At 42.3% G+C, this 23,552-nt stretch overlaps 1 protein-coding gene across 2 annotated transcripts in view; it reads right to left on the bottom strand.

Annotated features, from left to right (window-relative positions):
- The window catches only part of SPOCK1 (SPARC (osteonectin), cwcv and kazal like domains proteoglycan 1), a 540,425-nt gene that overhangs the window by 12,499 nt on the left and 504,374 nt on the right, over positions 1–23,552 (bottom strand). For both annotated transcript variants that reach the window (XM_033181134.1, XM_033181135.1), the window contains 2 exons: positions 4,578–4,694; positions 561–782 (listed from right to left, as the gene is read on the bottom strand). In XM_033181134.1, coding sequence (XP_033037025.1) covers positions 561–782; positions 4,578–4,694 — 339 coding nt within the window. The remainder of the gene's footprint in view (positions 1–560; positions 783–4,577; positions 4,695–23,552) is intronic.

Here is a 23,552-nt window from a genome sequence, read left to right as displayed (position 1 = left end):
GCAGAGGAAGGTAAAGTCAGAGCATCTGCCACTGGCTACCTGTCCCTACTCTGAATCCCCCAGCAGGCCGACCTGTCTGACTTTGGGTTATATGAAATATCCCAGTATCTTTTCTTCCATTCTCCAAATCTTGTCTCTTTTTTTCATTAGCTGGAATTTATTTATAACCAAAATATCCTTGTCTAGGACACTTAGTATAAATCTGAACTTATCCTAGAGAAACTGACAAGTGACTTTCTCAGTGAGAATGATATTCATTGTCTCTTACATTTGTAAGGTATTTTTTACATTGAGAGGATTGTGTAGTGAAGGTTTCCATACCCATTTTATAGAGGAAAAAAACAGACAGTTGAGAGACTACTACTCTTGGGTTTTCTTGTATACCACATTAAAAGCAGAAATAAACTGGAAGAAATGAGACTTTGGGCCTGGCATTAAATGGAATGAATTATTTATTCTCTGGCTGTGGCTCTCTGCCCACTTCATAGACATATGCAGTCCTCCTCTGCTCCAGCAAGGCTGCCCTGGGCTAGGGACCCCATCCCTCCATCCTACCTTACCTCCAGGCTTCTGGAAGCAGTAGCACCACTCATTGTTAGACAGCTTGCCATCCTTGAAGGAGTCACAAGAGTTGAAAAGAGGCTTGATACAGGGCTCGTACTTATCCAGGTAGATGGCATTGATCTCCGAATGGTCAAGCAGGAGGTCATAGTTCATGTCCAACTTGTTGAACATCCAGCCCAGGGAGTCCTTGCAGATGGGCAGGATGCTAGTGTCAAACCCTGCCAAGCAAAAGGCACATCTCAGCTGCCACCAAACCTGGTGCTTCCCTCCCTGCTCATTCCCCAGCTTCCTGCCCCAAGAAGATGCCAAGGCCCCCCCGACTCCCCTCCTGAGGCTTACAGATTTAGTGGTTCTCTAGAATATTTTGTGTTTTCTTGTGTTGTTTTTAAGTGAAATGGTTTAAAAGTCATCATTTGAGGAAAATATGTTCTAAAGGGGAAAAAATCCCCAACATTAACGTATCTGTGACATAAATCTGTGTTTTCATTTGCTTAAAATGGGGTATGCCTGAAAGAAATAATAGAAACATGGTGAGAGGTAGAGCTTGTGGTACCAAAAACTATGCTTTTATATTTCAAAAAATATTGGAAAACCAAAATAAAATATTTTTAAAAGGATAGCAGTGAAATGAAACAATATAGCATAATCCAGAAGCACCGATTGCATCCCAGAGGCCCTTTAAATCCAAGCAGTCTGAACATTAATGGCAAAACAAGCCAGGTGCCTGCCTCTGTTCCCCACTCTTCTCTTCTGCAGTCCCCTAAGGAGATCCATGAGATGGAATCCAAATCAACTCAGACAATAATTTCTTTCTTATTTCCCTGGGGGAGAAGAAGTTGTTTTCTTAAAGAATTATTTGTTTCCACAATGGAAAGTGTATGCACTAAAATAATAACAACACTTAGCTCAATACTCGGGATATTGAGTCTACTGTAGACATGCCCCAGATTTAAAACTCATCGTTTTTCAGAATCAAAGGTGCCATGCAATCTCAGGTTATTCCACAAACTGGATTTCTAGGGCTAGTTGTATTTTTCTGGAATACCAATGATAAAAGTGAATGTCTGTTGCTATATAGAAAGCATGCTTCTAAGCACTTTGTACTTAATTTTCTCACTGAATCCTTGTAACAGTCCTATGAAATGGTGCTATATCATTTCCACGGTACGGATGAACAGATGAAAAAAATAAGACTCCAGGTCATACAACTGTAGAATGGAGATTCAGACCCCAGCAAGCTTAATCCGGAATCTACATATTCTCAATGACTCCTCTGCTAGTTTTCTGCCTGATTTGATCTTCCTGTCCTGAGGCCATCCAGTTGGCCTAGAGTGTCATGTTTAGGGATGGGCGGTGCAAGGGGGGCCTGATGGTGTCAGTTGCCCACAGCCTGGTCATTAAGTTTCTATGTGCATCGCTAGGAACTCTTTCTTAGTGAAATGGAGAATACAGTAAAGTGCACCCACTCTTTTTTTTTTTTTTTTTTTTTTTGAGATGGAGTCTCACTCTATTGCCCAGGCTGTACTGCAGTGGCACAATCTCAGCTGTCTGCAAGCTCCGCCTTCCGGGTTCACACCATTCTCCTACCTCAGCCTCCTGAGTGGCTGGGACTACAGGCGCCCATCACCATGCCCGGCTAATTTTTTGTACTTTTAGCAGAGATGGGGTTTCACCATGTTAGCCAGGATGGTCTCTATCTATCTTCTGACCTCGTGATCTGCCCATCTCAGCCTCCCAAAGTGCTGGGATTACAGATGTGAGCCACCACACCCAGCCGTGTACCCACTCTTTTTAAAGCAGCATCTTTGCAGAATAGTCTTCACTGTCCAGAAGCATAAGTACAGCATCTCCTCCTCTGAGCTCTCTTACAACCCTATGCTTCCCCTCATTGTCCACGCTTGTTAATCAGACTATTAGCTCCCTTAGGGGAAAGACTGTCTTGTGCCCTTCAGCAGCCTCAGGCATGACAGGCATATAGTGCTCAATTAAAAAAAAATGTTGGGAGGAGATTTCTAGCTATTGTAAACTCTATTGCTTTAAACATAAAATCTTTCCATTTTTAAATTTATTAATATCTTAGAACACATTTTAAAATACCTCCCCTTTTTTTTTCAGAAGAGTGGCTATGGGACATAACGTGGCCCCTTGTTTGACCGAATGTCATGATTATCAGTAGTCTTTGATGATGCTGTCCTCAGGGGCTGCTGAATGAGAGGAAATAATTTACTTTGGCACTACCCAGCTCTACGCTTTTGTATACAATATTTTACCTACTATGCATCAATTTTATAGGATATTGATATTTTAATACATAAGGCAAGAGGAGTTTACTGCTGACTGGTCAGCAAAAAGAAGTGCCAGTCTGGTTGGGCAGTAGTCAAAAAGTCAAGCCCAGCCCACCCCACCACTACTAGAAAATGGGTGCCTGCATCTTGACATCTGTGGTTGCCTGTCATGCAGGGGAAAGGACAGCAGCCCTTCTTGTTGGCCCCAAGAGTGCAGGACCAAGCAGGGTTCCAGGGTTTCCCCTTCAGAACTCCTAGACTCAAATGCAGCTCACTCCTCTGGCCTTCTGAGCTAACCAAGCATCATTCTTTAACATTCCCTTCACTCCAGTTGCTTCAGGATATCAAACCTAAAAGCCTCTTAGGGGACTCAATTTGCTTCTGGGAAAAGGGCAGGTCTTTTGGAGAAATCTCCAGAGACTGGAGGCTGCAAGCAGCTGTTCTCCTCACATCAATCTGCTCTTTGTTGAAAGGTTGTTCAGAAAACCCCTAGTGGATCCAGGGGAAAAAAAGTCTTATTTTGCTTTTCCAACAGACCCAACCACCAAGAACCACTTTGGGGACACTTAAATGCTATTTTTTCCTTAAGGTAAAATATCTCAACTATTAAAATAATTGTCCCCTGGATTGATGTTCTCCACTGATATCTCTATGAGCAGCCAAAAATAATTAAAAATTAAGGAGATCATTTTTGTTTTGGCTGAAAAACAGATGCTAGTCAAACTCAGAATCTCAACAGTTGCTACTCTAACTTCTTACTTACTACATTCAATCCAGGAGCATTACTTTCAGAAATTCCAAACAAGCATGAGATCAGGTGAAATGCTGTTTTAAATGATGTGTTTTTATATTTTAACCAAATAATATCAGAATGGCTAAATAGAAAAGGCTGCGGCCAAACTACATATATCAAATAATTGTGTTTAGTAATCTATTCTGTGCTCACTGGCCACAGTGTGGAGCAGCCTATCCCTAACTGCCTTTGAATTAAAGGCATCAAAGAGACTCCATCGACGTGCAAATGTGAGGACCCACTCTCAGTGTTCTCTGCAACTTATGACAAAGCTGAGTATGGTCTCTGCCAACTCATCACCTGATGCTGGGGGGAGGCTCCTTGAGCAATTTGCATGTTATGGATGGGGAGAGGGGATACCTATCTGGGAGTTTCTGTGGAAGACAATGTGCAGTCTGACTATTGTACACAAAGACGTAGCACCAAATATGTCTGCTACAGTGTTACTTCTATTAGCCTAACACTGGCAACAACCTCAGTGTCCCAAAATAAAGATCAAATTAAGTAAATTTTTATCTCCATAAACTGGGATTCTGTGTAGCTATCAGTAGAATACAATTCACAACATGAAAAGATGGTCACATTTCTACATGGTAAACGATCATAAAACAGTCTGGAAAGTATGATCCAAACTTTGTAATTATAAACACACACACAGTTTCATATATGACACCGAAGAAAACCTCAAAGTAGGTACCACAGCATGCTTATGGTCATTAAAATGGTGAGATCATATAGTTTTTTCAAAATGCCTATACTAAACATTTTTTCATCCAACTTTTTTGAGATTGAGACATAAAGTCAAAGTATATATTTAAGGTAGTGGGTGTTTTTCACCCCCCAAATGATATTGCTAACCCTAAATCATTGTCTAATAAATTGAGGAAACATGATATTTAAAATGAAATAAATGAGCAAAAGTAAAATGGCCTTACTGCCTTGGGCTGTGTTGGAGCTGGTGGGCTTGATGACTCTGTTCGCGTCCTCGTGAAGAGCTCCAAACCAGTCCTTCAGCCGGGAGGCAAGGTTCCGCAACTCCTTGTCTGTGCAGGCTAGAGAAAAGCAAACAGAACAGACAATGGGTCTGGGGGCTTTCTGCCCTCTGTGTGTAGGGCTGCTGGCAAACCATATTCAAAGCAAATTTGTCTATCCAACCATGATATAACTGTTACGTCACGTGGAAAACACCCCAAAGATGCTGTTAGCACAAAGAGTGGGACAAAAAGAGAGCCTAGACCCCCAGGACAAGCAGCCATTGTTCAGAACTTGAATTTAGATGGCCTCTGTGCTGTGAAAGCAAGCTGCGGTGGTCTCATAATTGTGCAGCATCCTCCAAAGACGATCACAGATCACTTTTGCTAACCGCATAAAGCTTGCTCTTGCAGTTTTGCCAGAGTAGATTACGTTTTCCACTAAACTCATGCCAAGAGATTAACACCTAGGCACAGCTAATGCTCTTAGAGAGAGGCTGCTTAGGACACTGAAAGATCCCATTAATAGCAGACTCCCAATTTTGTTTTAGCCCAAGGTTTGGTTTTGGGCCTATTTTGCTAGCCTTCCAGTGGTCTCATTCTTGACTTTCCACTATAAACAAATAGATGCCTTCTCCATGAAAGAGTCCTTTCAGCCCATCTATAACTATTTAGCTCATTTCTTAGGGTAAGACAGAATCACTGGGGCAGACACTCCTGAGAACAAGAAAATCCAGACAGATGATGGGTGGGCAGGTGAGTAGGTAGGTGCAAGCTATTTGAAGGTCTTCTAGAGTGCTAAAACTTGAGGAAAGAAATCCCAAAGGATTAAAAATGGTGCAGAGAAAGGAGTTGACTTTCCCTAGCCCCTCCTTCTTCCCACAGGGCATACACTAATTCTTGGTACTGAGAAAACCTGCAAAGGGTCCAGGCAGTAGGCTGCTACCAAGACCCAGAGAACCCAGCAATACGTTTGGGGCCTTTAGCCTCTGGAGAAACAAATTAAAGATCTGAGGAGCCAAAATTCCAATGAGCAAAAAGGGACAAAGAACAGAACCCCACATCTGTCACTTCTCCCAAATTCTAAAGCGACATGAGCAGGCTGCTAAGCAGTTAAGCACAAATGCTGTTACAAGGCACAGTCAAGTTCTGAATATCTCATGGTGCTGAAGAGACACAGATTAGGGCTCAGAACCTACCAGTGCAGAGGGAGCCTGGGGGAATCCCTGGGGTCTTCACTGGAAGCCATAGGGACAGTGATGAAAAAGGAGTAGACAGTCTCACCAAAACTCCAAGCTGGCCTTCAATCAATGCAGGCCCTGACTGAATTAAGGTGATCAACCCCCATCGGCCTGCCTTGCAAAGGACAAGGTGAAACTTCTCCAGAAGAAAATAATACCATGCAGATCCTGTCCTCATTTTTATCATCCACATGTGCTTATCAGGTAAGCCCATTTCTCACCCTAGGGCTTGATGGAGAACCCAGCTTCCCAGAGCTCAGGCAGAAAAGGTCTTTCTCCACCCTCCATATTAAAAGAAGGGTGACCAGGCCCTGACTGGGTCTCTGCAACCTGAGGACTCTCATTTACGACACTGTCTTCTGTCCAGGTAGGATCCAGACTCTGCAAAGCATGGAATGATTGAGTGTCTGGTGTTTATACCCCAGTTTTTAATGGCCTTAAAACACTGCCTTGCTTTTAATAACCAGGGTTTGGCTGTATTTTAAAACACCAGCCAGGAAACAGCACTGAGAAATGTCTCGACAGGCAGCAAAGAATAACTTCTCAGGAGTCACGCTGGCTGGAATGAATCCCAGCTTTGCCACTCACTGGCTGGGTGACCTCAGACAAGTCAGTGAGCCTCCAGCACCTCGGCTTCCTTATCTGTAAAACTTGGGACAATATGGTTATATAACTATAAATCAGACAATGTATATAAAGTTCTTAGCAAAGTACATGATATATGGTAATTACTCAGTATGTGCCACCTATGATTTTGATTATTATTGCTATCGCTATTTTTAAACTAAAGATTTATAGTTAACATTAGGGCTAGCATCACAGCATTCAGAAAACCAACAACAAATCCACCTACACACAACTGGCTTTAGCCACATAGGAAATAAGTAAAAATAGGTGCTTGTGTTATCTAGTAAGCTGCCATTAGCCATATATGGCTATTTACATTAATTAAAATTTAGGCCAGGTGTGGTGGCTCACGCCTGCAATCCCAGCACTTTGGGAGGCAGTGGATCACCTGAGGTCAGGAGGTCTAGACCAGCCTGGCCAACATGGTAAAACCCTGACTCTGCTCAAAATACAAAATTAGCCAGTCATGGTGGTGCATGCCTGTGATCCCAGCTACTTGGGAGGCTGAGGCAGGAGACTCGCTTGAACCTGGGAGGCAGAGGTTGTGGTGAGCTGAGATTGTGCCTCTGCACTCCAGCCTAGGCAACAAGAGCAGAAACTCAGTCTCAAAAATAAAAATTTTAAAAAATCTAATAGATAGTTCCTCAGTTGCACCACTGCATTCAACAGCACCACACAGCTAGTGACCCCCACACTGGACAGCACAGATGCAGAATCTTACCACCACAGCAGGGTGTCGTGCTGGGCAGCACTGAATCAGGTTAGCGATCATTTTGGGCTAACTTTCTGGAGCATCATCATGATATTCTGCCATCCAAGTTTGTTCCCATACTTCTTCCCTTCAGCTGTTTAAGATGAGCTAAGAAAGAAGATAAGCCCCCACAAACCAGGAACCAGCATCTCTTGCTAAGTCATGCTCCCAAATAGTAGGGAAGGTAGTTGTTTAGTTGTTATGAAGGTGGAGAATCCTGGCTTAGCCCAGATGCCAAGACAGAGCCTCAGGAGCAGGCCCTCCCGACACGCTTATTGGCCCCAACTCAGAACCTTGTGAACCTAGATGTTCACTTTTCTGACACTGTCCTGCTCTAAGCAGGAGAGGATGTGGCCCGTTTTTCTAAGGGAAATAGGTTGTGCACTCCATAGTCAATTTAACATTTGAAAATGGGAAATTAATAGCCTCTATTTTTTCTCTATTGCCATGCACACCATCTATTCTAAATGTTCTCTGAACAGAGAAAATTGCTAAGTCAACGTGCAGAGGAAATCTCATGCTCCAAGATAAATTAGTCAGTTGTGTTTAACTAAATCCTGACAGATGTGCAGGTAATCTGTATCCTTAAAAGACTGCTGGATTTTCCATAGGCTCCCCAAAGTACACAAGCCTTGGATGTCTGATGGGATCAGGCACTGGAATCCTGAAAGAATGAATCTGTCACTCAGGGACAAGTTCACTAGCAGGGAGCCACTGGCGTGGGTCGAGAGAGATCAGAAACCCGAAATGGAGAGAGGAGGCTCTCAATTACTGGGCCCTGTTCACTCACAGCGTCTTCAACCAAATGGTCCTTATGAGAAGAAAGTCAGGCACAGATTGCCTGGAGCTTGATACATCCCAAAGAAGGAAATAATCAAAGGCAACAGCCTGCAGAGGGCTATTTGTTCAGATTTGGTATTCCAGTCACAACACACAGGCCGGTGATGGGAGAAAAGTGCCCGCCTTTTAAGGTGCTCATCACCACCCCCAATAAAGGTGTGAACGGGGGACTGAAGCTGTCAGAAGTGGGGACCCGGAGGACACATCCCACACATTTAGTACATTCCGAGGGAAAAGTAATGTTTGTGGGGTGAAAAATATAGTCATATATCCCCCTGCTATTCTGGTGCCATTCTGGCATTCTACCCTGTGGCAATCCCGGCAATTTCTAGAGAGGGGTCCTGGCGAGAGGAGCAGGGCACTCGGGTTACCAGTATCAGACTCTTCAGAGGAAAAGACAATGCTTTCTTGGGAGAGGATTTGGATTAATCACAAAGACCAAGACCTGCTTTCTTGTGCTCTCCTTACCCTCCTGGGTGGACACATACCAGCTAGCCCTCTAATTCTCCCATTTTTCAATTACATTCCCTCCACCCTCCATCCTGGTTTCAGCTTGCTTTTCATTGCTCTTGTGCTCCCAGTTCTCTCCTCAGCATCCTACTGAGAGGTGAAGCCAGCTAGACTTCCTGAGTCGAGTGGGGACTTGGAGAATTTTTCTGTCTTACAAGAGGATTGTAAAATGCACCAATCAGTGCTCTGTAGCTAGCAAGGGGATTGTAAAATGCACCAATCAGTGCTCTGTAGATAGCAAGAGGATTATAAAATGCACCAATCAGCACTCTGTAGCTAGCAAGGGGATTGTAAAATGCACCAATTGGCAGGATCCTAAAAGTAGCCTATTGCAGGGAGGATTGAAAAAAGGACACTCTGATGGGACAGAAACAGAACATGGGAGGGGACAAATAAGGGAATAAAAGCTGGCCACCCCAGCCAGCAGCAGCAACCCATTCAGTTCCCCTTCCACACTGTGGAAGCTTTGTTCTTTTGCTCTTAACAATAAACCTTGCTACTGCTCACTCTTTGGGTCCATGCTATCTTTAAGAGCTGTAACACTCACCACAAAGGTCCATGGCTTCATTCTTGAAGTCAGCGAGACCACGAACCCATTGGAAGGAACCAACTCCGGACACACTACTTCTCAATGATGTTTCCCCACTTGCCCTCCTGTTTCTACAGGTTGTGACGTATCATTTTTACACAATCTCCATCTGCTCCAACAGGGCGGGTGTGTGAGCCACGTCTCTGGGATCCACTCCCTGGCCTCATATCTGCTTCCCATTGTCAGAAAATGGTACCAGCAGATACTCATATTCTCAGGGCAAACACTTGGGAATTGTCCTGGTTCACAGTGAAAAAGTTCACTCCTTATCTCCACTGCCTCTATTCTAGTCTCCAATGCCACCACTACCTCCCACCAGGATAACTGGAACAGGCTCCTAATCGGTCTCCCATCTTGCCCCCTCCCCGCCATGTTCCCTTCTCCATCCAGCAGCCAAAGTGATCTTTCTAAAACGGACATTTGATCAAGTCACCCTCCTGCTTGAGACACTTCAGAGGCTCCAGTCATTTTGTAGGTTAAGTCCAAACTCCATAATGTGAGCTAAATGGCCTGCAGGACACACTCACTGAAAAACTGATTCTCTCTTCTGTATCTGTTCCTCCTCAACCTTCATGCTCTGGCCTTACTGCCCCTCCGACATACTCTTCCACTGGGAAACAAACACCTCTTCCTACTGCCTTTGTAATGCCAATTCCTCCATCAGATCTCGGCTTTAGAGTGACATTTTCTTAGAGGACTTCCCTACTCCTCAAACTTGAGATTTCCCTCTTCTGTGCTCCCAATGCCTTGTTTCTCATAACACCCATCTTGTTCAGTGCCCATTTCTCCCCTAGATCATAACAACATAAAACATGCCCTGACTCTGCCCAGCACTGAGGACCCAGCATCTAACACAGTCAGTTCCTGGCATGAAGAAAGTTCTCAATACACACCTATTGACTGAACACAATCACCCTTTTACTGTCTTTTGTAAACTTCAATTTTTCCACCTGCAAAATGGTATAATAAAACTTAGCTCATAGCATACTACATGGAATACGATGAGACAATATTAGTAAAATATAGCTCACAGCTACTGGCATATAGCAGGAACTCAATAAATTTATATTCCCCTTCTCATATCCCAACTGTCTGCATAATATGTTAGAATTTTATGGTTATGCTTTTTTTAAGCCCAAGGAGATGCTTGTGATATAAAGAATAACATCTCTCCTTATTTTACACGTGGGTCAGTAGAAGTCCAAGAAATACAGGTTGCAATATCTGTCTGCTGTGGATAAGTTCCAGGATTGGGAGATTGGTCTGACTTCCCCACACCTGTATTCTTAGCACTTGCTCTAAGGTGGTATGTAATAGTTGTTCGAAAATATATTTATCACCATAAGTATATTTTAAATGAATGAACAATAGATCACAGACTCCCAGCATTGAACAGCTATTAAGTGGAAGAGACAGGATTTGAATCGGGCTGTCATCTTGCTGGGCCATCCCCATATGCAGGACTCACTTCCTGGGTATGTTGGTCTTGTGGGCAGCGAATACTAACCTAACAATTCATATATTTCATCCATATTCTGGGTTGAAAAAAGTCAAACTGTCAGGCCTTGCCTTGTGTAGGAAGCTCTGCCAGTGATGCAGGTGAGGTAGCTAGCTGAGCAATATAGGACAGAGGGAAAGCAAGTAGGCTCTCGCCTTTGTCAGCTTTGGTGTGAGAACAATGGTCTTTTGGAAGAACTGCAAACAGCCTGCTGCCTGTGTCACATGTGGCCACTGGGGCTTCATTAGAGAAAAGTATAATGCCATTGCACATTACTCCAAAATGTGGAAAAAGACAGCTCCCTCCCCCAGGAAAGCACAGCACTCAGGCAGAGAAGGGCCCAGGTAATTTGGTGCTCTCCCGGTGGACTTTTCCTGTCTGTTTGGAAAATATGAACAAAACGCAATAAGCAAGTGTAAATAAGGCACATTCAGTCTCCATGGAAAGCACATAGCCCTGGGAAGAAAATGTGATCGCTCTCCACCTGGCCACCTTTGCCCCCTCCACCCAAGGCATGGAGCTTTAAAGGGCTTTAAGCTAGACTGGATTTGAATGCAGACAGTGTTAAAACAAACCTTGGAGTGCAGCATGAGGAACGCAGCTGATGAGAGGGAGAAGGAGGCACTGTTGCCAATACTGTAGCACACAGAAGCTGCTACAGGGTTACTTGGTGGAGTTGTAAGGGGGAAGGGGAGCTCTAAGTTATTAGTATTTGCTTATGTGGCAGTTAGACTCCCCAGACAGTAGTCTTTGGAGGAAAGAGGGATTGCTTTTTACCTGGATGAGTGCCAGTGGTCTGGCTCTGCCTGTACCCTGGGACCCCATTGTCCCCTTCTCCCTGGCCCCTGTGTCTTCCCTCAGACAAAGCCAGGGGCTAGTGAAGAGCTAGTGAGGAAGTTTCAAAATAGGTATTGAAAGTGGAGAGGTATTTCAAAATAGGTATTGAAAATAGGTATTTGAAAGTGGAGAGATAGGAGCTAGGAAATCCAAGCGTCTTTGAAAAATGCTCCCAAAGGCTATAACTGGCGTTCCATGCTGGTCTCAGCTCACTGATGACTTCAGGGGCTGAATGACAGTCTAAAAAGCCCTTTCTGAGGATTTGACAAAAAAGGGGAAGACAAGGAAACAATCAGTGGGATAAAAAACGTTTGGGAGATGAGATAAAAAATGGAAAGGGAGACAGGAGAGAAATCCTTTATTCAAAGCTATAGTGTTAGTATCTAATAGAGTAAGAAGTGGCGAGCAAGTGTGAGTGAGCATGTCTCTGTTAGAAATCCTAACTGAAGCCACATTTGAACACCCAATTGGGGATGTCCGAAAATGGCAAATCTGACACACAGGCATCAGAGAATATCTGTAAACCTCTGTTGGAGAACCAGTTACTGGTATATTCTTGTAATGCATGAAATCTTTCCGCTAAGGAACCAAAGGATAAAAATAACCCTACCCCACTCCTCCCCTTCTGTCACAGGACCAGCCCCCCTCTCTCAGGCAAACCTCACCAATGCAATCTCAGGGCTTTAGCAGAAGTGAATATGAAGACAATCAGAATTTAATTTAAACTTTAGTGCCTCCAAAGGTGATTAAGGAGTTGGGCGAGACTCAGGTTCTCTTTGGGAGAAGGCTGGGAGGCCTCTCAGAAATACAGACCTGATGCTGATTCTTTCAAACTAATCTCCTTCAGCCCTCCTAGGTGCTGTTGTGAATAATTACTTAATCAGAGCAGCCCTGGATCAATGTGCTCAGAGTGTTTGCAATTAGTAGCTCCTGTAGAAGGTCCAGCTGAGCCTTCCTTAGAGCAGAGATGAGTTGAGATGAAATAACACTTTCCAGAGTCTGAGTTCAAGCAAACACAAGGGTGCCTTCCTAAACTGCCTTGCCTGGGTTGGGTCTTTTCCTTGCATCATGTTGTTCTCAGGCTGCTGGAAGCCTTCAGCAGCAAGTGTCTGTCTCCCAGTACAGGACGGTAGGCTCCTCCTCACTGACAGGGACCAGGTCCCTCCTGTCATTCAATATCTAAGCAAAGAGAAGGTGCCCCAGTGCTGGAAAAATGTGTAGGAACACCAAGGAGAAGATGCTGCATGCCATGGGAGCATGCATGTGGAGAAAGAGTGAGTCTACAATTCCCTTAGGAACATGGGCCCCAATAAACTTGAATGCAAACAGGTGAAGGTTGATTCTGCTTCACACAGTCATTCTGCCTTAAAAGCTTAAAAGTATGGTGGCTCATGCCTGTAATCCCAGCACTTTGGGAGGCCGAATCACTTGAGGTCAGGAGTTTGAGACCAGCCTGGCCAACATGGTGAAACCCTGTCTCTACTAAAACTACAAAAATTATCTGGGCGTGGTGGCAGGCGCCTGTAATCCCAGCTATTGTGAAGGCTGAGGTTACAGTGAGCCAAGATCATGCCACTGCACTCTAGCCTAGAAGACAAAGTGAAACTCCATCTCAAAAAATAAATAAAAGATTAAAACAAAAAGTAGACTCTGGAGTCAGACAGGGCTGAATGCAGATCCCAGTGGTGCCATCCTCACTGAGACTATGGACATGTTACTTTTTAATCTTCAGTTTCCTCATCTCTAGAATGAAGGTGATAACAGAACTAGTATTAGGATCACCGGGAGAATGAAACTATAATAGAATGCACTTAAGTGCTCAGCACCAGGCTTGCCATGTGGTAGCGCCAGGCCATACTCAGTAGCTGTTGGCTATGATCTGATTTGTGTTTGTGGACCCAGAGCAGCATGGTGATCCTACAAATAGAAAAGTATGGGAATCAAGATCATGCATGTGATGTTTTCACAGGAAACCACCACATGAAGCCATCCAGCAAGATAGGAATCTTTTCTACTGCTTTTCAGAGAAGGTGGATGGTATCTCCCAGGTCCTATGGATGGTAAACGGCAAAACTGGTATTCAAGCCCAGCTCTCTCAACTAGCTAGGTTCACTCATCTGCTCATCTGTGACAACCCCATTTCCCCCAAAGGCATCTGTGTCTGCTCTTCCACTAGGCATGCTGAGCACCTCCTCCACAAGATACAGATCACGCACTTGAGTGCAAGGTTGGGACCGACACTCCCTCAGACTTCCAGCTCTCACAACCCGCAGTGTATAAGTTACTGCTCTTCACGCAAGCTCCTGCTCTTCTCTGATCCCCTGCTTTCTCATCTGTAAAATGGGAATAATGGTTGTGGTGAGCATTTTGCTTTCAAATACTGACAGGCAGCCACTATTTAGTCTCTTCCAAGGAGCATCAGAGGCTGGGAACACTTACCCTTGAGAGGCTGATAGATAATAGGCTCCTTGCCATAAGCAGTTTTGTAATAGAAAACACAATAGGAGCTTACTGAAGGGATTTAAAAAACATATACCAGGTGAATTGCCTTTCTAATTGGAGATCATCTAACAGAGATCTTTGAGCCAGGTTATGCCTGCTCAAATTAAATTGCGTTATATGTAATTCCACCTTTTACTTTTCACTGCCTAAAACATCAATATATATGCGTGTTCTCTTATCCTTAGAGAATGCATCATTTTATGTAAAAACAGGCATGAGCAAAGGAATTAGGTGTCATTATTCAGGAACGTGCTAATAAAGTCTTTAAAAAGCAATCTTTGGAAGAGTTTAAAATACTGACATTAAACTTGGAAAAAGATGAGTTATACTAATTAATGGTACAGTCGACAAGCAAAGATGGATAAATTTCCCTATTAAATCCATTAAGACTATTCTAGGTAAGCTGATTTGAAGAGACTTTAATGTTTCCCTTGATTCTAATGATAATCTTTCATCTGGAAAAAAACACATTTAGAACTTGTATAACATCTGTAAATGTGCATGAGTGGAATAACGCTTATTTTTTTTCTCCATGAATAATCTAGATCAGGGAAGTTAGCTAGATGAAATAAGCTTTTAAAGCTTCTGATAAAATCCACAGCCATTTTCACGCTCTGGGGCAAAAAAAAAAAATTATTGAATATGTAAAATATTGGTTTAAAATGCCAAGTCTGGCTTTAATTGTGTTCCCTAGCCAGTGGGTCAGCATTTTCCTACATGGGAGACCTGAAATCAATTAGCAACATCATACCAGCAGTTTTACTGAAGGATTTCATGGCCAACCAGACTTTTTAGGCCCTCAACTAATAAAGACTAAGCTGCAGAAATGACAACTGCTGTTCTCACCTAAAATCAGCAATGGCAAATGCTCTGAGATGGGGGTGTAAAACAGGCTCAACCTGGACTACTGAGAGAGCCGTTGGGGGGAGGGGAAGAACAGAGTCCTGGGAAAGGGGCTAGGTGATGATGCCTAATTCCTTCATGGGCCATCCCACTGTGGAGAGCCAGACTGAGTGTCTGAGAGTCATTTTGCCTTTTGTTAATGTATAAGCTCAACTGGCCAATAGCAGTCAGTGAAGGCTTCCTGGAGAAGGCAAGAATTGAGCTGAGGCTCATATGCAGGGAGGACTTAGAAAGGAAGAAGACATTCTAGGCAGGCCTTAGAAATAATGAGGAGCCCACTTTGAAGAAAGTGATTTATTTTTAATGCTCTGCTCAAATCAAATATCCCATTTCTAAATCATCAACGTATACAAAATCATAAGCTGAGGCCAGGTGCAGTGGCCCATGCCTGTAGTCCCAGCACTTTAGAAGGCTCAGGAGGGTAGATCACCTGAGGCCAGGAGTTCGAGACTAGCCTGGCCAACATGGTGAATCTTTGTCTCTACTCAAAATACAAAAAATTAGCCAGGCATGGTGGCACACGCCTGTAATCCCAGCTACTCAGGAGGCTGAGGCAGGAGAATCACTTGAACCCAGGAGGCGGAGGTTGCAGTGAGCCAAGATGGCGCCACTGCGCTCCAGCCTGGGTGACAGAATGAGACTCCATCTCAAAAATAAATAAATAAATCATAAGTTGTATAAATATGTATATATGTTCTGCATATCTGTTTAAGCTATTCTACTATATTTCATAATATACATGCATACATACATCTCAAGGGATGACTTCTGACAAAGGTAGCACTGCTTGTTCCAGGGTTGATATATGAACTTATATCTGTAAGAGGTTGTTGACAGAAGATGTCTTTTTAGGGTATATACAAGTCTGTATTTCTAATGAGCAATTTCTGTCCAGTTTGATCTGCTCAAATTCAAAAACCAAATCTAGGTATTATTGAAAAATTTTAGTTTCTATATTTTTCAATCCCAAAAGTATCAAAATATGCATGTATGTTTTTACACTTAAACAGCTTAAATTGTTATTTAATGGAGCAGAAAGCCACAATTGGTAGAGGACCAAGCTTGGGATTTGAGATCAGATCCTGAAGGTGATAGGAGTCTTAGGAGGTGTCTGGAACCTGGGAATGGCTCTTTCATTTGGGAGTGGGAGGAGAACATTGGTACACTTTCATTCACAGATTACATGGGAAGGATCAGGCATAGACTTAAAATGAATGCGGAGAACCATGAGTTCCTCTTAATTCCCCCTCACTACTCCACCATTGCCCTGGTTTAGAGTGGATGGTGCCATCGGGATATGTGCTGATGGAAGGGTGGTAGCATTGACTCTTTCTTGCAACAAAGGTCAGCAACACCTCCAGGGGTGCCAGAGTCTACAGTAAGATGGTGGACATTGAGCTGGAGTTGAAAGTTCCCACTTGGAATTGAGGCCAGAACAGAATAATCCTGGAGATGCCTAGACCAGATGCAGCAGGACACCTGCATTATAGTGCCTCCAGTGAACAAGCTGATGAAGGAGGAAGATAGATAAATGAGGATCTAGAGACAAACTACCTCTTGAAACCATAAAGGCATTTTAGGCTATTCCAAATCCTGCTTGTTTGGGTGTATGACTTACTACTCTTCTCACTCTTCAGGTCATGCAACTCTCTCAATCATCTCCCCTTCTCCTGAGGGCATGATTAGGTATAGTGACTTAGCATGAAAAGTAGCTGGCATTCAAGCCTCAAGCGACCTCCTCTGGGCTCAGAGAGGATCGTGTGACTAGCACAGTGATGAAATGTTTGCTATTATTATTATCTCTATTTCTAGTAAAACTGCTGTATTTGATCTAAATTGCCTATTTAGAGATCCAGTATCTAACAACGCAGCATGACATAGCTAGTAATTTCTCTCTTCCCCTCCTGAATGTCATATGTAAACAACAATGTACCCAGGAAGAAAACCCTAAATTTTATTTTCGGTAAAACCAGGAGATATATCCCCAGGCTTGACCAGGACAACAGAAGCCACCCAGATGGAAGTTAAAAGGTTCAGGTGGACCAATAAAAACACAATGACCCAGCAAAAATAGACTTCCTATAGGCAAAGAGCTCCTTCTGAAGTGATAGCAAGAACTAAGGGATCTTGTTCAGCAAGAACTAAGGGATCTGGAAGAAGGGAGTGCACAGATTAAACAGAAACTGCACAGGAAAGTAAAACAAGGGAAGGAAGAAAAGAGCAAAATGGCCTAGAGGCAGCAGATCTCAGAAAGGGTCTACAAAATTATTTTTCCTGTAAGCAAGAGGCTCACCATAAAGTACAACTTGGGTCTGGCAAAAAAAAAAAAAAATTAGAGACAGAGTGATTACAGCTGATAAGAGAAACCCTGGACCTGATCTGTTTCATAGAAACAGAAAAGACAGGACCATACAGAGGAGCCATTTTTATAGGGGGCCATCTGTCACTGGTAAATCCCTGAAGCAAGTGCCTTTGGAGTGTGAATCTATGAAGATAGCCTGGTTCTTCCCCTTCCATCCACAGGGCGTCCTTTTGAATAGGCAGGCCAATAACATCTAACTTATTCCAATAATAGCTTTTTTTTAAGGGGCTGGCAAGTTGATTTTTAAAATAAGTTGCAAAAGAGCAGCATTGCATCTATGTCCTAGGTTTTGAAAGAAAGAAAAATAGCAAAACTTACCACAGAACACTTAGCAGAAAGATGGAAAAGATGAGCATGTAGGCCAAGTGTAAAACCATGGATTAAAATGAAACAATCACCTTTGTAAAGAAAGAGAACAAAGCAGTATTCAAGAACTCAGGGGAGAGATAAGGAGTCAATGAGGAAATGGAATGGAAGCATTTAGAACCTAGGGGAAAATGAAGCCAAAGTGGAGAAGCACAAGGGAGAACAGACACTGTGGAAAAATACAAGAGAGAAGGATGCCAGAAATGAGAAGAGTGAACAATATGAAGAGGAAATAAAGAAGGAATTACAGAAGGTTACAGAGTAACATACAACTAGAGAGAAGAGGCAAAGGAAACCCTATATGTGGATAACTGAAGCCTCTGAAGAAACAAAAGACAACAATGAAACAGGACATAACTTAAAATACAATTCATTAAACCACTCCAGAAATAAGGGTTGAATTTACATGTTTAAAAGGCACAGCATAAGCTAGGGAAAATGGACCAAGAACGGTCAATACTAAGATCTACCTAAATAGAGTTACTGGGTTTTAAAAGTGAAGAAATACCGGCTGGGCGCAGTGGCTCACGCCTGTAATCCCAGCACTTTGGGAGGCCAAGGTGGGCGGATCACGAGGTCAGGAGATCGAGACCATCCTGGCTAACACAGTGAAACCCCGTCTCTACTAAAAATACAAAAAATTAGCCGGGCGTGGTGGCGGGCGCCTGTAGTCCCAGCTAGTCGGGAGGCTGAGGCGGGAGAATGGCGGGAACCTGGGAGGCGGAGGTTGCAGTGAGCCAAGATGGCGCCACTGCACTCCAGCCTGGGTGACAGAATGAGACTCCATCTCAAAAATAAAAAAAAAAAGTGAAGAAATATCAGGTTTGTAGAAGATCAGATGGTTGTAGATGTGTGTGGTTATTTCTGAGGCCTCTGTTCTGTTCCATTGGTCTATATGTCTGTTTTGGTACCAGTAACATGCTGTTTTGGTTACCGTAACCTTGTAGTATAGTTTGAAGTCAGGTAGCATGATGCTCCCAGCTTTGTACTTTTTGCTTAGGATTGTCGTGGCTATATGGGCTCTTTTTTGGTTCCATATGAAATTTAAAGTAGTTTTTTCTAATTCTATGAAGAAAGTCATTGGTAGCTTGATGGGGATGGCATTGAATCTATAAATTACTTTGGGCAGTATGGCTATTTTCATGATATTTGTTCTTCTTATCCATGAGTGTGGAATGTTCTTCCATTTGTTTGTGTCCTCTCTTAATCCCTTGAGCAGTGGTTTATAGTTCTCCTTGAAGAGATACTTCACATCCCTTGTAAGTTGTATTCCTGGGTATTTTATTCTCTTTGTAGCAATTGTGAATGGGAGTTTGCTCATGATTTGGCTCTCTATTATTGTATATTTGAATGCTTGTGATTTTTGCACATTGATTTTGTATCCTGTGACTTTGCTGAAGTTACTTATCAGCTTAAGGAGATTTGGGGATGAGATGATGGGGTTTTCTAAATATACAATCATGTCATCTGCAAACAGACAATTTGACTTCCTCTCTTCCTATTTGAATACCCTTTATTTCTTTCTCTTGCCTAATTGCCTGGGCAGAATTTCCGATACTGTGTTGAATACGAGTGGTGAGATAGGGCATCCTCATCTTATGCCGGTTTCCAAAGGGAATGCTTCCAGCTTTTGCCCATTCAGTGTGATATTTTCTGTGGGTTTGTCATAAATAGCTCTTATTATTTTGAGATATGTTCAATCAATACCTAGTTTATTGAGTGTTTTTAGTATGAAGTGTTGTTGAATTTTATTTAAGGCCTTTTCTGCATGTATTGAGATAATCATGTGGTTTTTATCACTGGTCCTCTTTATGTGATGGATTATGTTTATTGATTTGCACATGTTGAACCACCAAAAACAAGCAGTGGGGAAAGGATTCCCTATTTAATAAATGATTTTGGGAAAACTGGCTAGCCATACGCAGAAAGCTGGACCCTTTTCTTACACCTTATACAAAAATTAACTCAAAATGAATTAAAGATTTAAATGTAAGACCTAAAGCCATAAAAACCCTAGAAGAAAACCTAGGCAATACCATTCAGGACATAGGCATGGGCAAAGACTTCATGACTAAAACATCAAAAGCAATTGCAACAAAAGCCAAAATTGACAAAGGGGATCTAATTAAACTAAAGAGCTTCTGCTCAGCAAAAAAAAAAAAAAAAAAACCTATCATCAGAGTGAATAGGAAATCTACAGAATGGGAGAAAATGTTTGCAATCTATCAATCCAACAAAGGGCTAATATCCAGCATCTAAAAGAAACATAAACAAATTTATGAGGAAAAAAACCATTAAAAAGTCAGCAAAGGATATGAACAGACAGTTTTCAAAGGAAGACATTTATGTGGCCAAAAAACATATGAGAAAAGCTCATCATCACTGGTCATTAGAGAAATGCAAATCAAAACCATAATGAGATACCATCTCATGCCAGTTAGAATGGTGCTCATTAAAAAGTCAGGAAACAAAAGATGCTGGAGAGGATGTGGAGAAACAGGAACACTTTTACACTGTTGGTGGGAGTGTAAATTAATTCAATCATTGTGAAAGATAATTTGGTGATTCCTCAAGGATTTAGAACTAGAAATACCATTTGACCCAGCAATCTCATTACTGAGTATATACCCAAAGGATTATAAATCATTCTACTATAAAGACACAGGCACATGTATGTTTATTGTGGCACTATTCACAATAGCAAAGACTTGGAACCAACCCAAATGTCCATCAGTGATAGACTGGAAAAGAAAATGTGTCACATATATACCATGGAATACTATGCAGCCATAAAAAAAGGATGAGTTCATGTCCTTTGCAGGGACATGGATCAAGCTAAAAACCATCATTCTCAGCAAACTAACACAGGAACAGAAAACCAAACACCGTATGTTCTCACTCATAAGTAGGAGTTGAAAAGTGGGAACATATGCGGACAGGGAAGGCAACATCACACACTGGGCCCTATCAGGGGGTGGGGGCAAGGGGAAGGATAGCATTAGGAGAAATACCTAATGTAGATGACAGGTTGATGGGTGCAGCAAACCACCATGGCACATGTATGCCTGTTCCATACATGTATCCCAGAACTTAAAGTGTGTATATATATGTGTGTGTGTGTGTATATATATATATAAAGTATTTTTTATATATACACACACATATATGTGTATATATACACACACATATATATAAACACACACATATATATCAACACAGTAGCAGAAAAAATATCCAAGTAACTTATGAGAGAAAAAAGGAGTAAGTCTGCCCTCAGATTTCAGCACGGCAATATTCAAAGGAGGAAGTCAATAGAACATTATCCTTAAAACAGCCAAGAAAAGAAAGTTGAACCAAGGATTTTACATCGAATTGTGCTCTCTATCAGTCATAAATACTACAGAAAACCAGTTCTGTACAGTTAACCAGGAACTATTGTTCTCATGAGCCCTTCCAAAGGAAATACTAGAGAACTGTAGACAACTATGGAGACTGGAGTGACAGATAAGAAGGCAAATGCTACATGTCCTGACAATGAAGAAATGATACAAACAACAACAACAAAGAGGGGAAGGGAAGAAGAAGATGCAAAGTACAAGTTTACTGATTGCCTTAAACATAATAGTTGGAGTCAAATGACAGAATTAAAAGCTGAGTAATATAAGATTGAACATATTTCACTGAACAAAGGTTAAACCCTAAGAGGATGATCATATCAACTATGATCAAGTGTCAGGAGAAATGAAGAGGAGGCTAAACTGGGGGAGAAGGGAAGAGAGAGAAGAATCATATTAATTTTATCACACTGTTTTAAGTGAGAACATTCCTGAATATCAGAAGAATGATACACACACATGCCCTATGACACAATATTTAAAAACATAAAGGAAAATATGGAAAAATAAGAGCTGACAGTACTAAACATAACTTTTTACTTCAATAAATCTAAATGAGTTAAAATTCACCTCTCAAAAGAATAATATTTTATTTTCAGACCAGGTCACAAAGAGAAGCCTAACTCTATATTGATTTTTATAAGAAATATAACAAATGACAAAGTGATTCAGAAAGCTTGCTAGATATTTTGACCCCAAAATTTCACTTTGGGACTAACACCTACAGATATGCATATAAATACATTAGAAGTAGCATGTAAAGGCTTTCCATAACAGCATTATTTGAAATAGCAAAAGGCAGGAAACATTCAAATGTCTATGGTTAAATCAATTATAGTATATCCACCAGTGGAAAACTATAAAGCTACTTGTATGAGATGCAAAGATCTCCAAGAGAAGTCAACTTAAAGTGCAGAATAGTGTATAGTCTATGCTATATATTTGTTAAAAGGGAGAGAGATAATCTGTATTTGCATTTGTTTCTATGTGCATCAGCCTCTTCAAACATACACAGAATATAAATACATACAAGTGAGTGAGCAAAGGCAGTGCAGGGTAGCAGCCCTGAGGTGGGAGAAAGCTTGAGTGAAATGAACGTAAGAGACTTGTTAGCTATAACCCAAGACAGTTTGCACCAATCCATTTGTTCTCATGCTACATACTAACATTTTTCTTTTAAACCAAAAGGGAGAAAATAATTCCTAAATGCAGGATTTTTTAATCAACACAATCTGTGTACTGTTCTCCCTTCTGCCCTGTGACCTTGGGCAGGTCTAAATTCAATCCCAGCACTCCCTAAGTCAGACACTCTGGGGGATACAAAGATGATTAAGACACAGCCCTTGCCTGATGCTTGGTCTCCCCTCTCCTAATTTGTAAAAGGAAAATGCTTTCCCTCCACTGTGTTGGTGGAATTTTAACAAGGTAGACACAGGCCCTCTCTCTTTCAGAATCCTCCTTCCTGGAGAATCAAGGTTTCGTTCAAATATGTGTTCACCTGGGGAATCTTCTCCCAACATGCATCCAAGAAGAGTCTACTTCCCCCTCTGTGGGGTGTCCCCAGGGCCCTATTCATGCAGTTCTACTTTTCCATGCTGTATCACAACCTGCTGTCTCTTTTAGACTCTGATGTCAGACACAGTAAGAATTCTGCAGTAGTCACATCTATACTCACCCGAGTTCCCAGTAGACCACCTGGCCAAAAGTCAGCATCAATATGTGTTTACAGGAAGTGCAAAGGGAAGAATGTGAATACTTAGGTGAAAACGCTGCTCCAGTTACCGTAAGAGCACCAGGAATAAGCATGCCAAACAGGTCAGGGCCGGCATGTACCTTTGAGGATGTTATGGAGAGATAGAGCCACCATGGAGAGGGATAACTTCCAGCCAAACAGAAAATGGACTTGAGGGGAAGAGAGGGGCAGGGAGAAATGCATGTGTGTGGGACACTATGATGTAGCATAGATAAAAGGACACACAGTGTCTCAGTGAAGCCTCAGGATGCCCTGGGAGGGTGACACTATGATCTCTACTACACACCTGAGAATACCAAGGTCCCTAAACAGGTTAGGAGGCTTGCCCACTCCAGCCTCCAGCTCCCTCACCAGCACACACATAAAGGCCAAAGTGAGCACTGGACACTAGGACAAAATAACTCAAATCTGTGCTCTTAACTTCACCCATGCTGACTAATTTATGAAAAATATGACCTAATTCTTCTACCACAGATGTCACACCAACATCCTTTGCCTGAGAACAGGAATTACCAGGTTCCATAAGCCAAAATTGGGTCTCTGGGTTTATAGATTGTTGCTATCCCACCCTGATAACACCTCAAACCTCAGCTTAGCTTGGCAGCAGCCTGAGGTCCCTGGAATGTCATTTTCATGTTTCTTCACCTATTGTGATTGAGGGATGCTAGAACGATTGCACACCTGGCTTGTTTTGCACTGGCTTCTCATTCCTGTCTAGATAGTTACCACTAAGTAATTTAGTTTATCTGTGTCTCCACAAGCTTA

Source organism: Trachypithecus francoisi, unplaced genomic scaffold (assembly GCF_009764315.1).
Source record: "Trachypithecus francoisi isolate TF-2019V2 unplaced genomic scaffold, Tfra_2.0 Lachesis_group2, whole genome shotgun sequence".
In the NCBI taxonomy this organism is placed as follows: domain Eukaryota; kingdom Metazoa; phylum Chordata; class Mammalia; order Primates; family Cercopithecidae; genus Trachypithecus; species Trachypithecus francoisi.
This window is presented reverse-complemented; position numbering and strand designations above follow the sequence as displayed.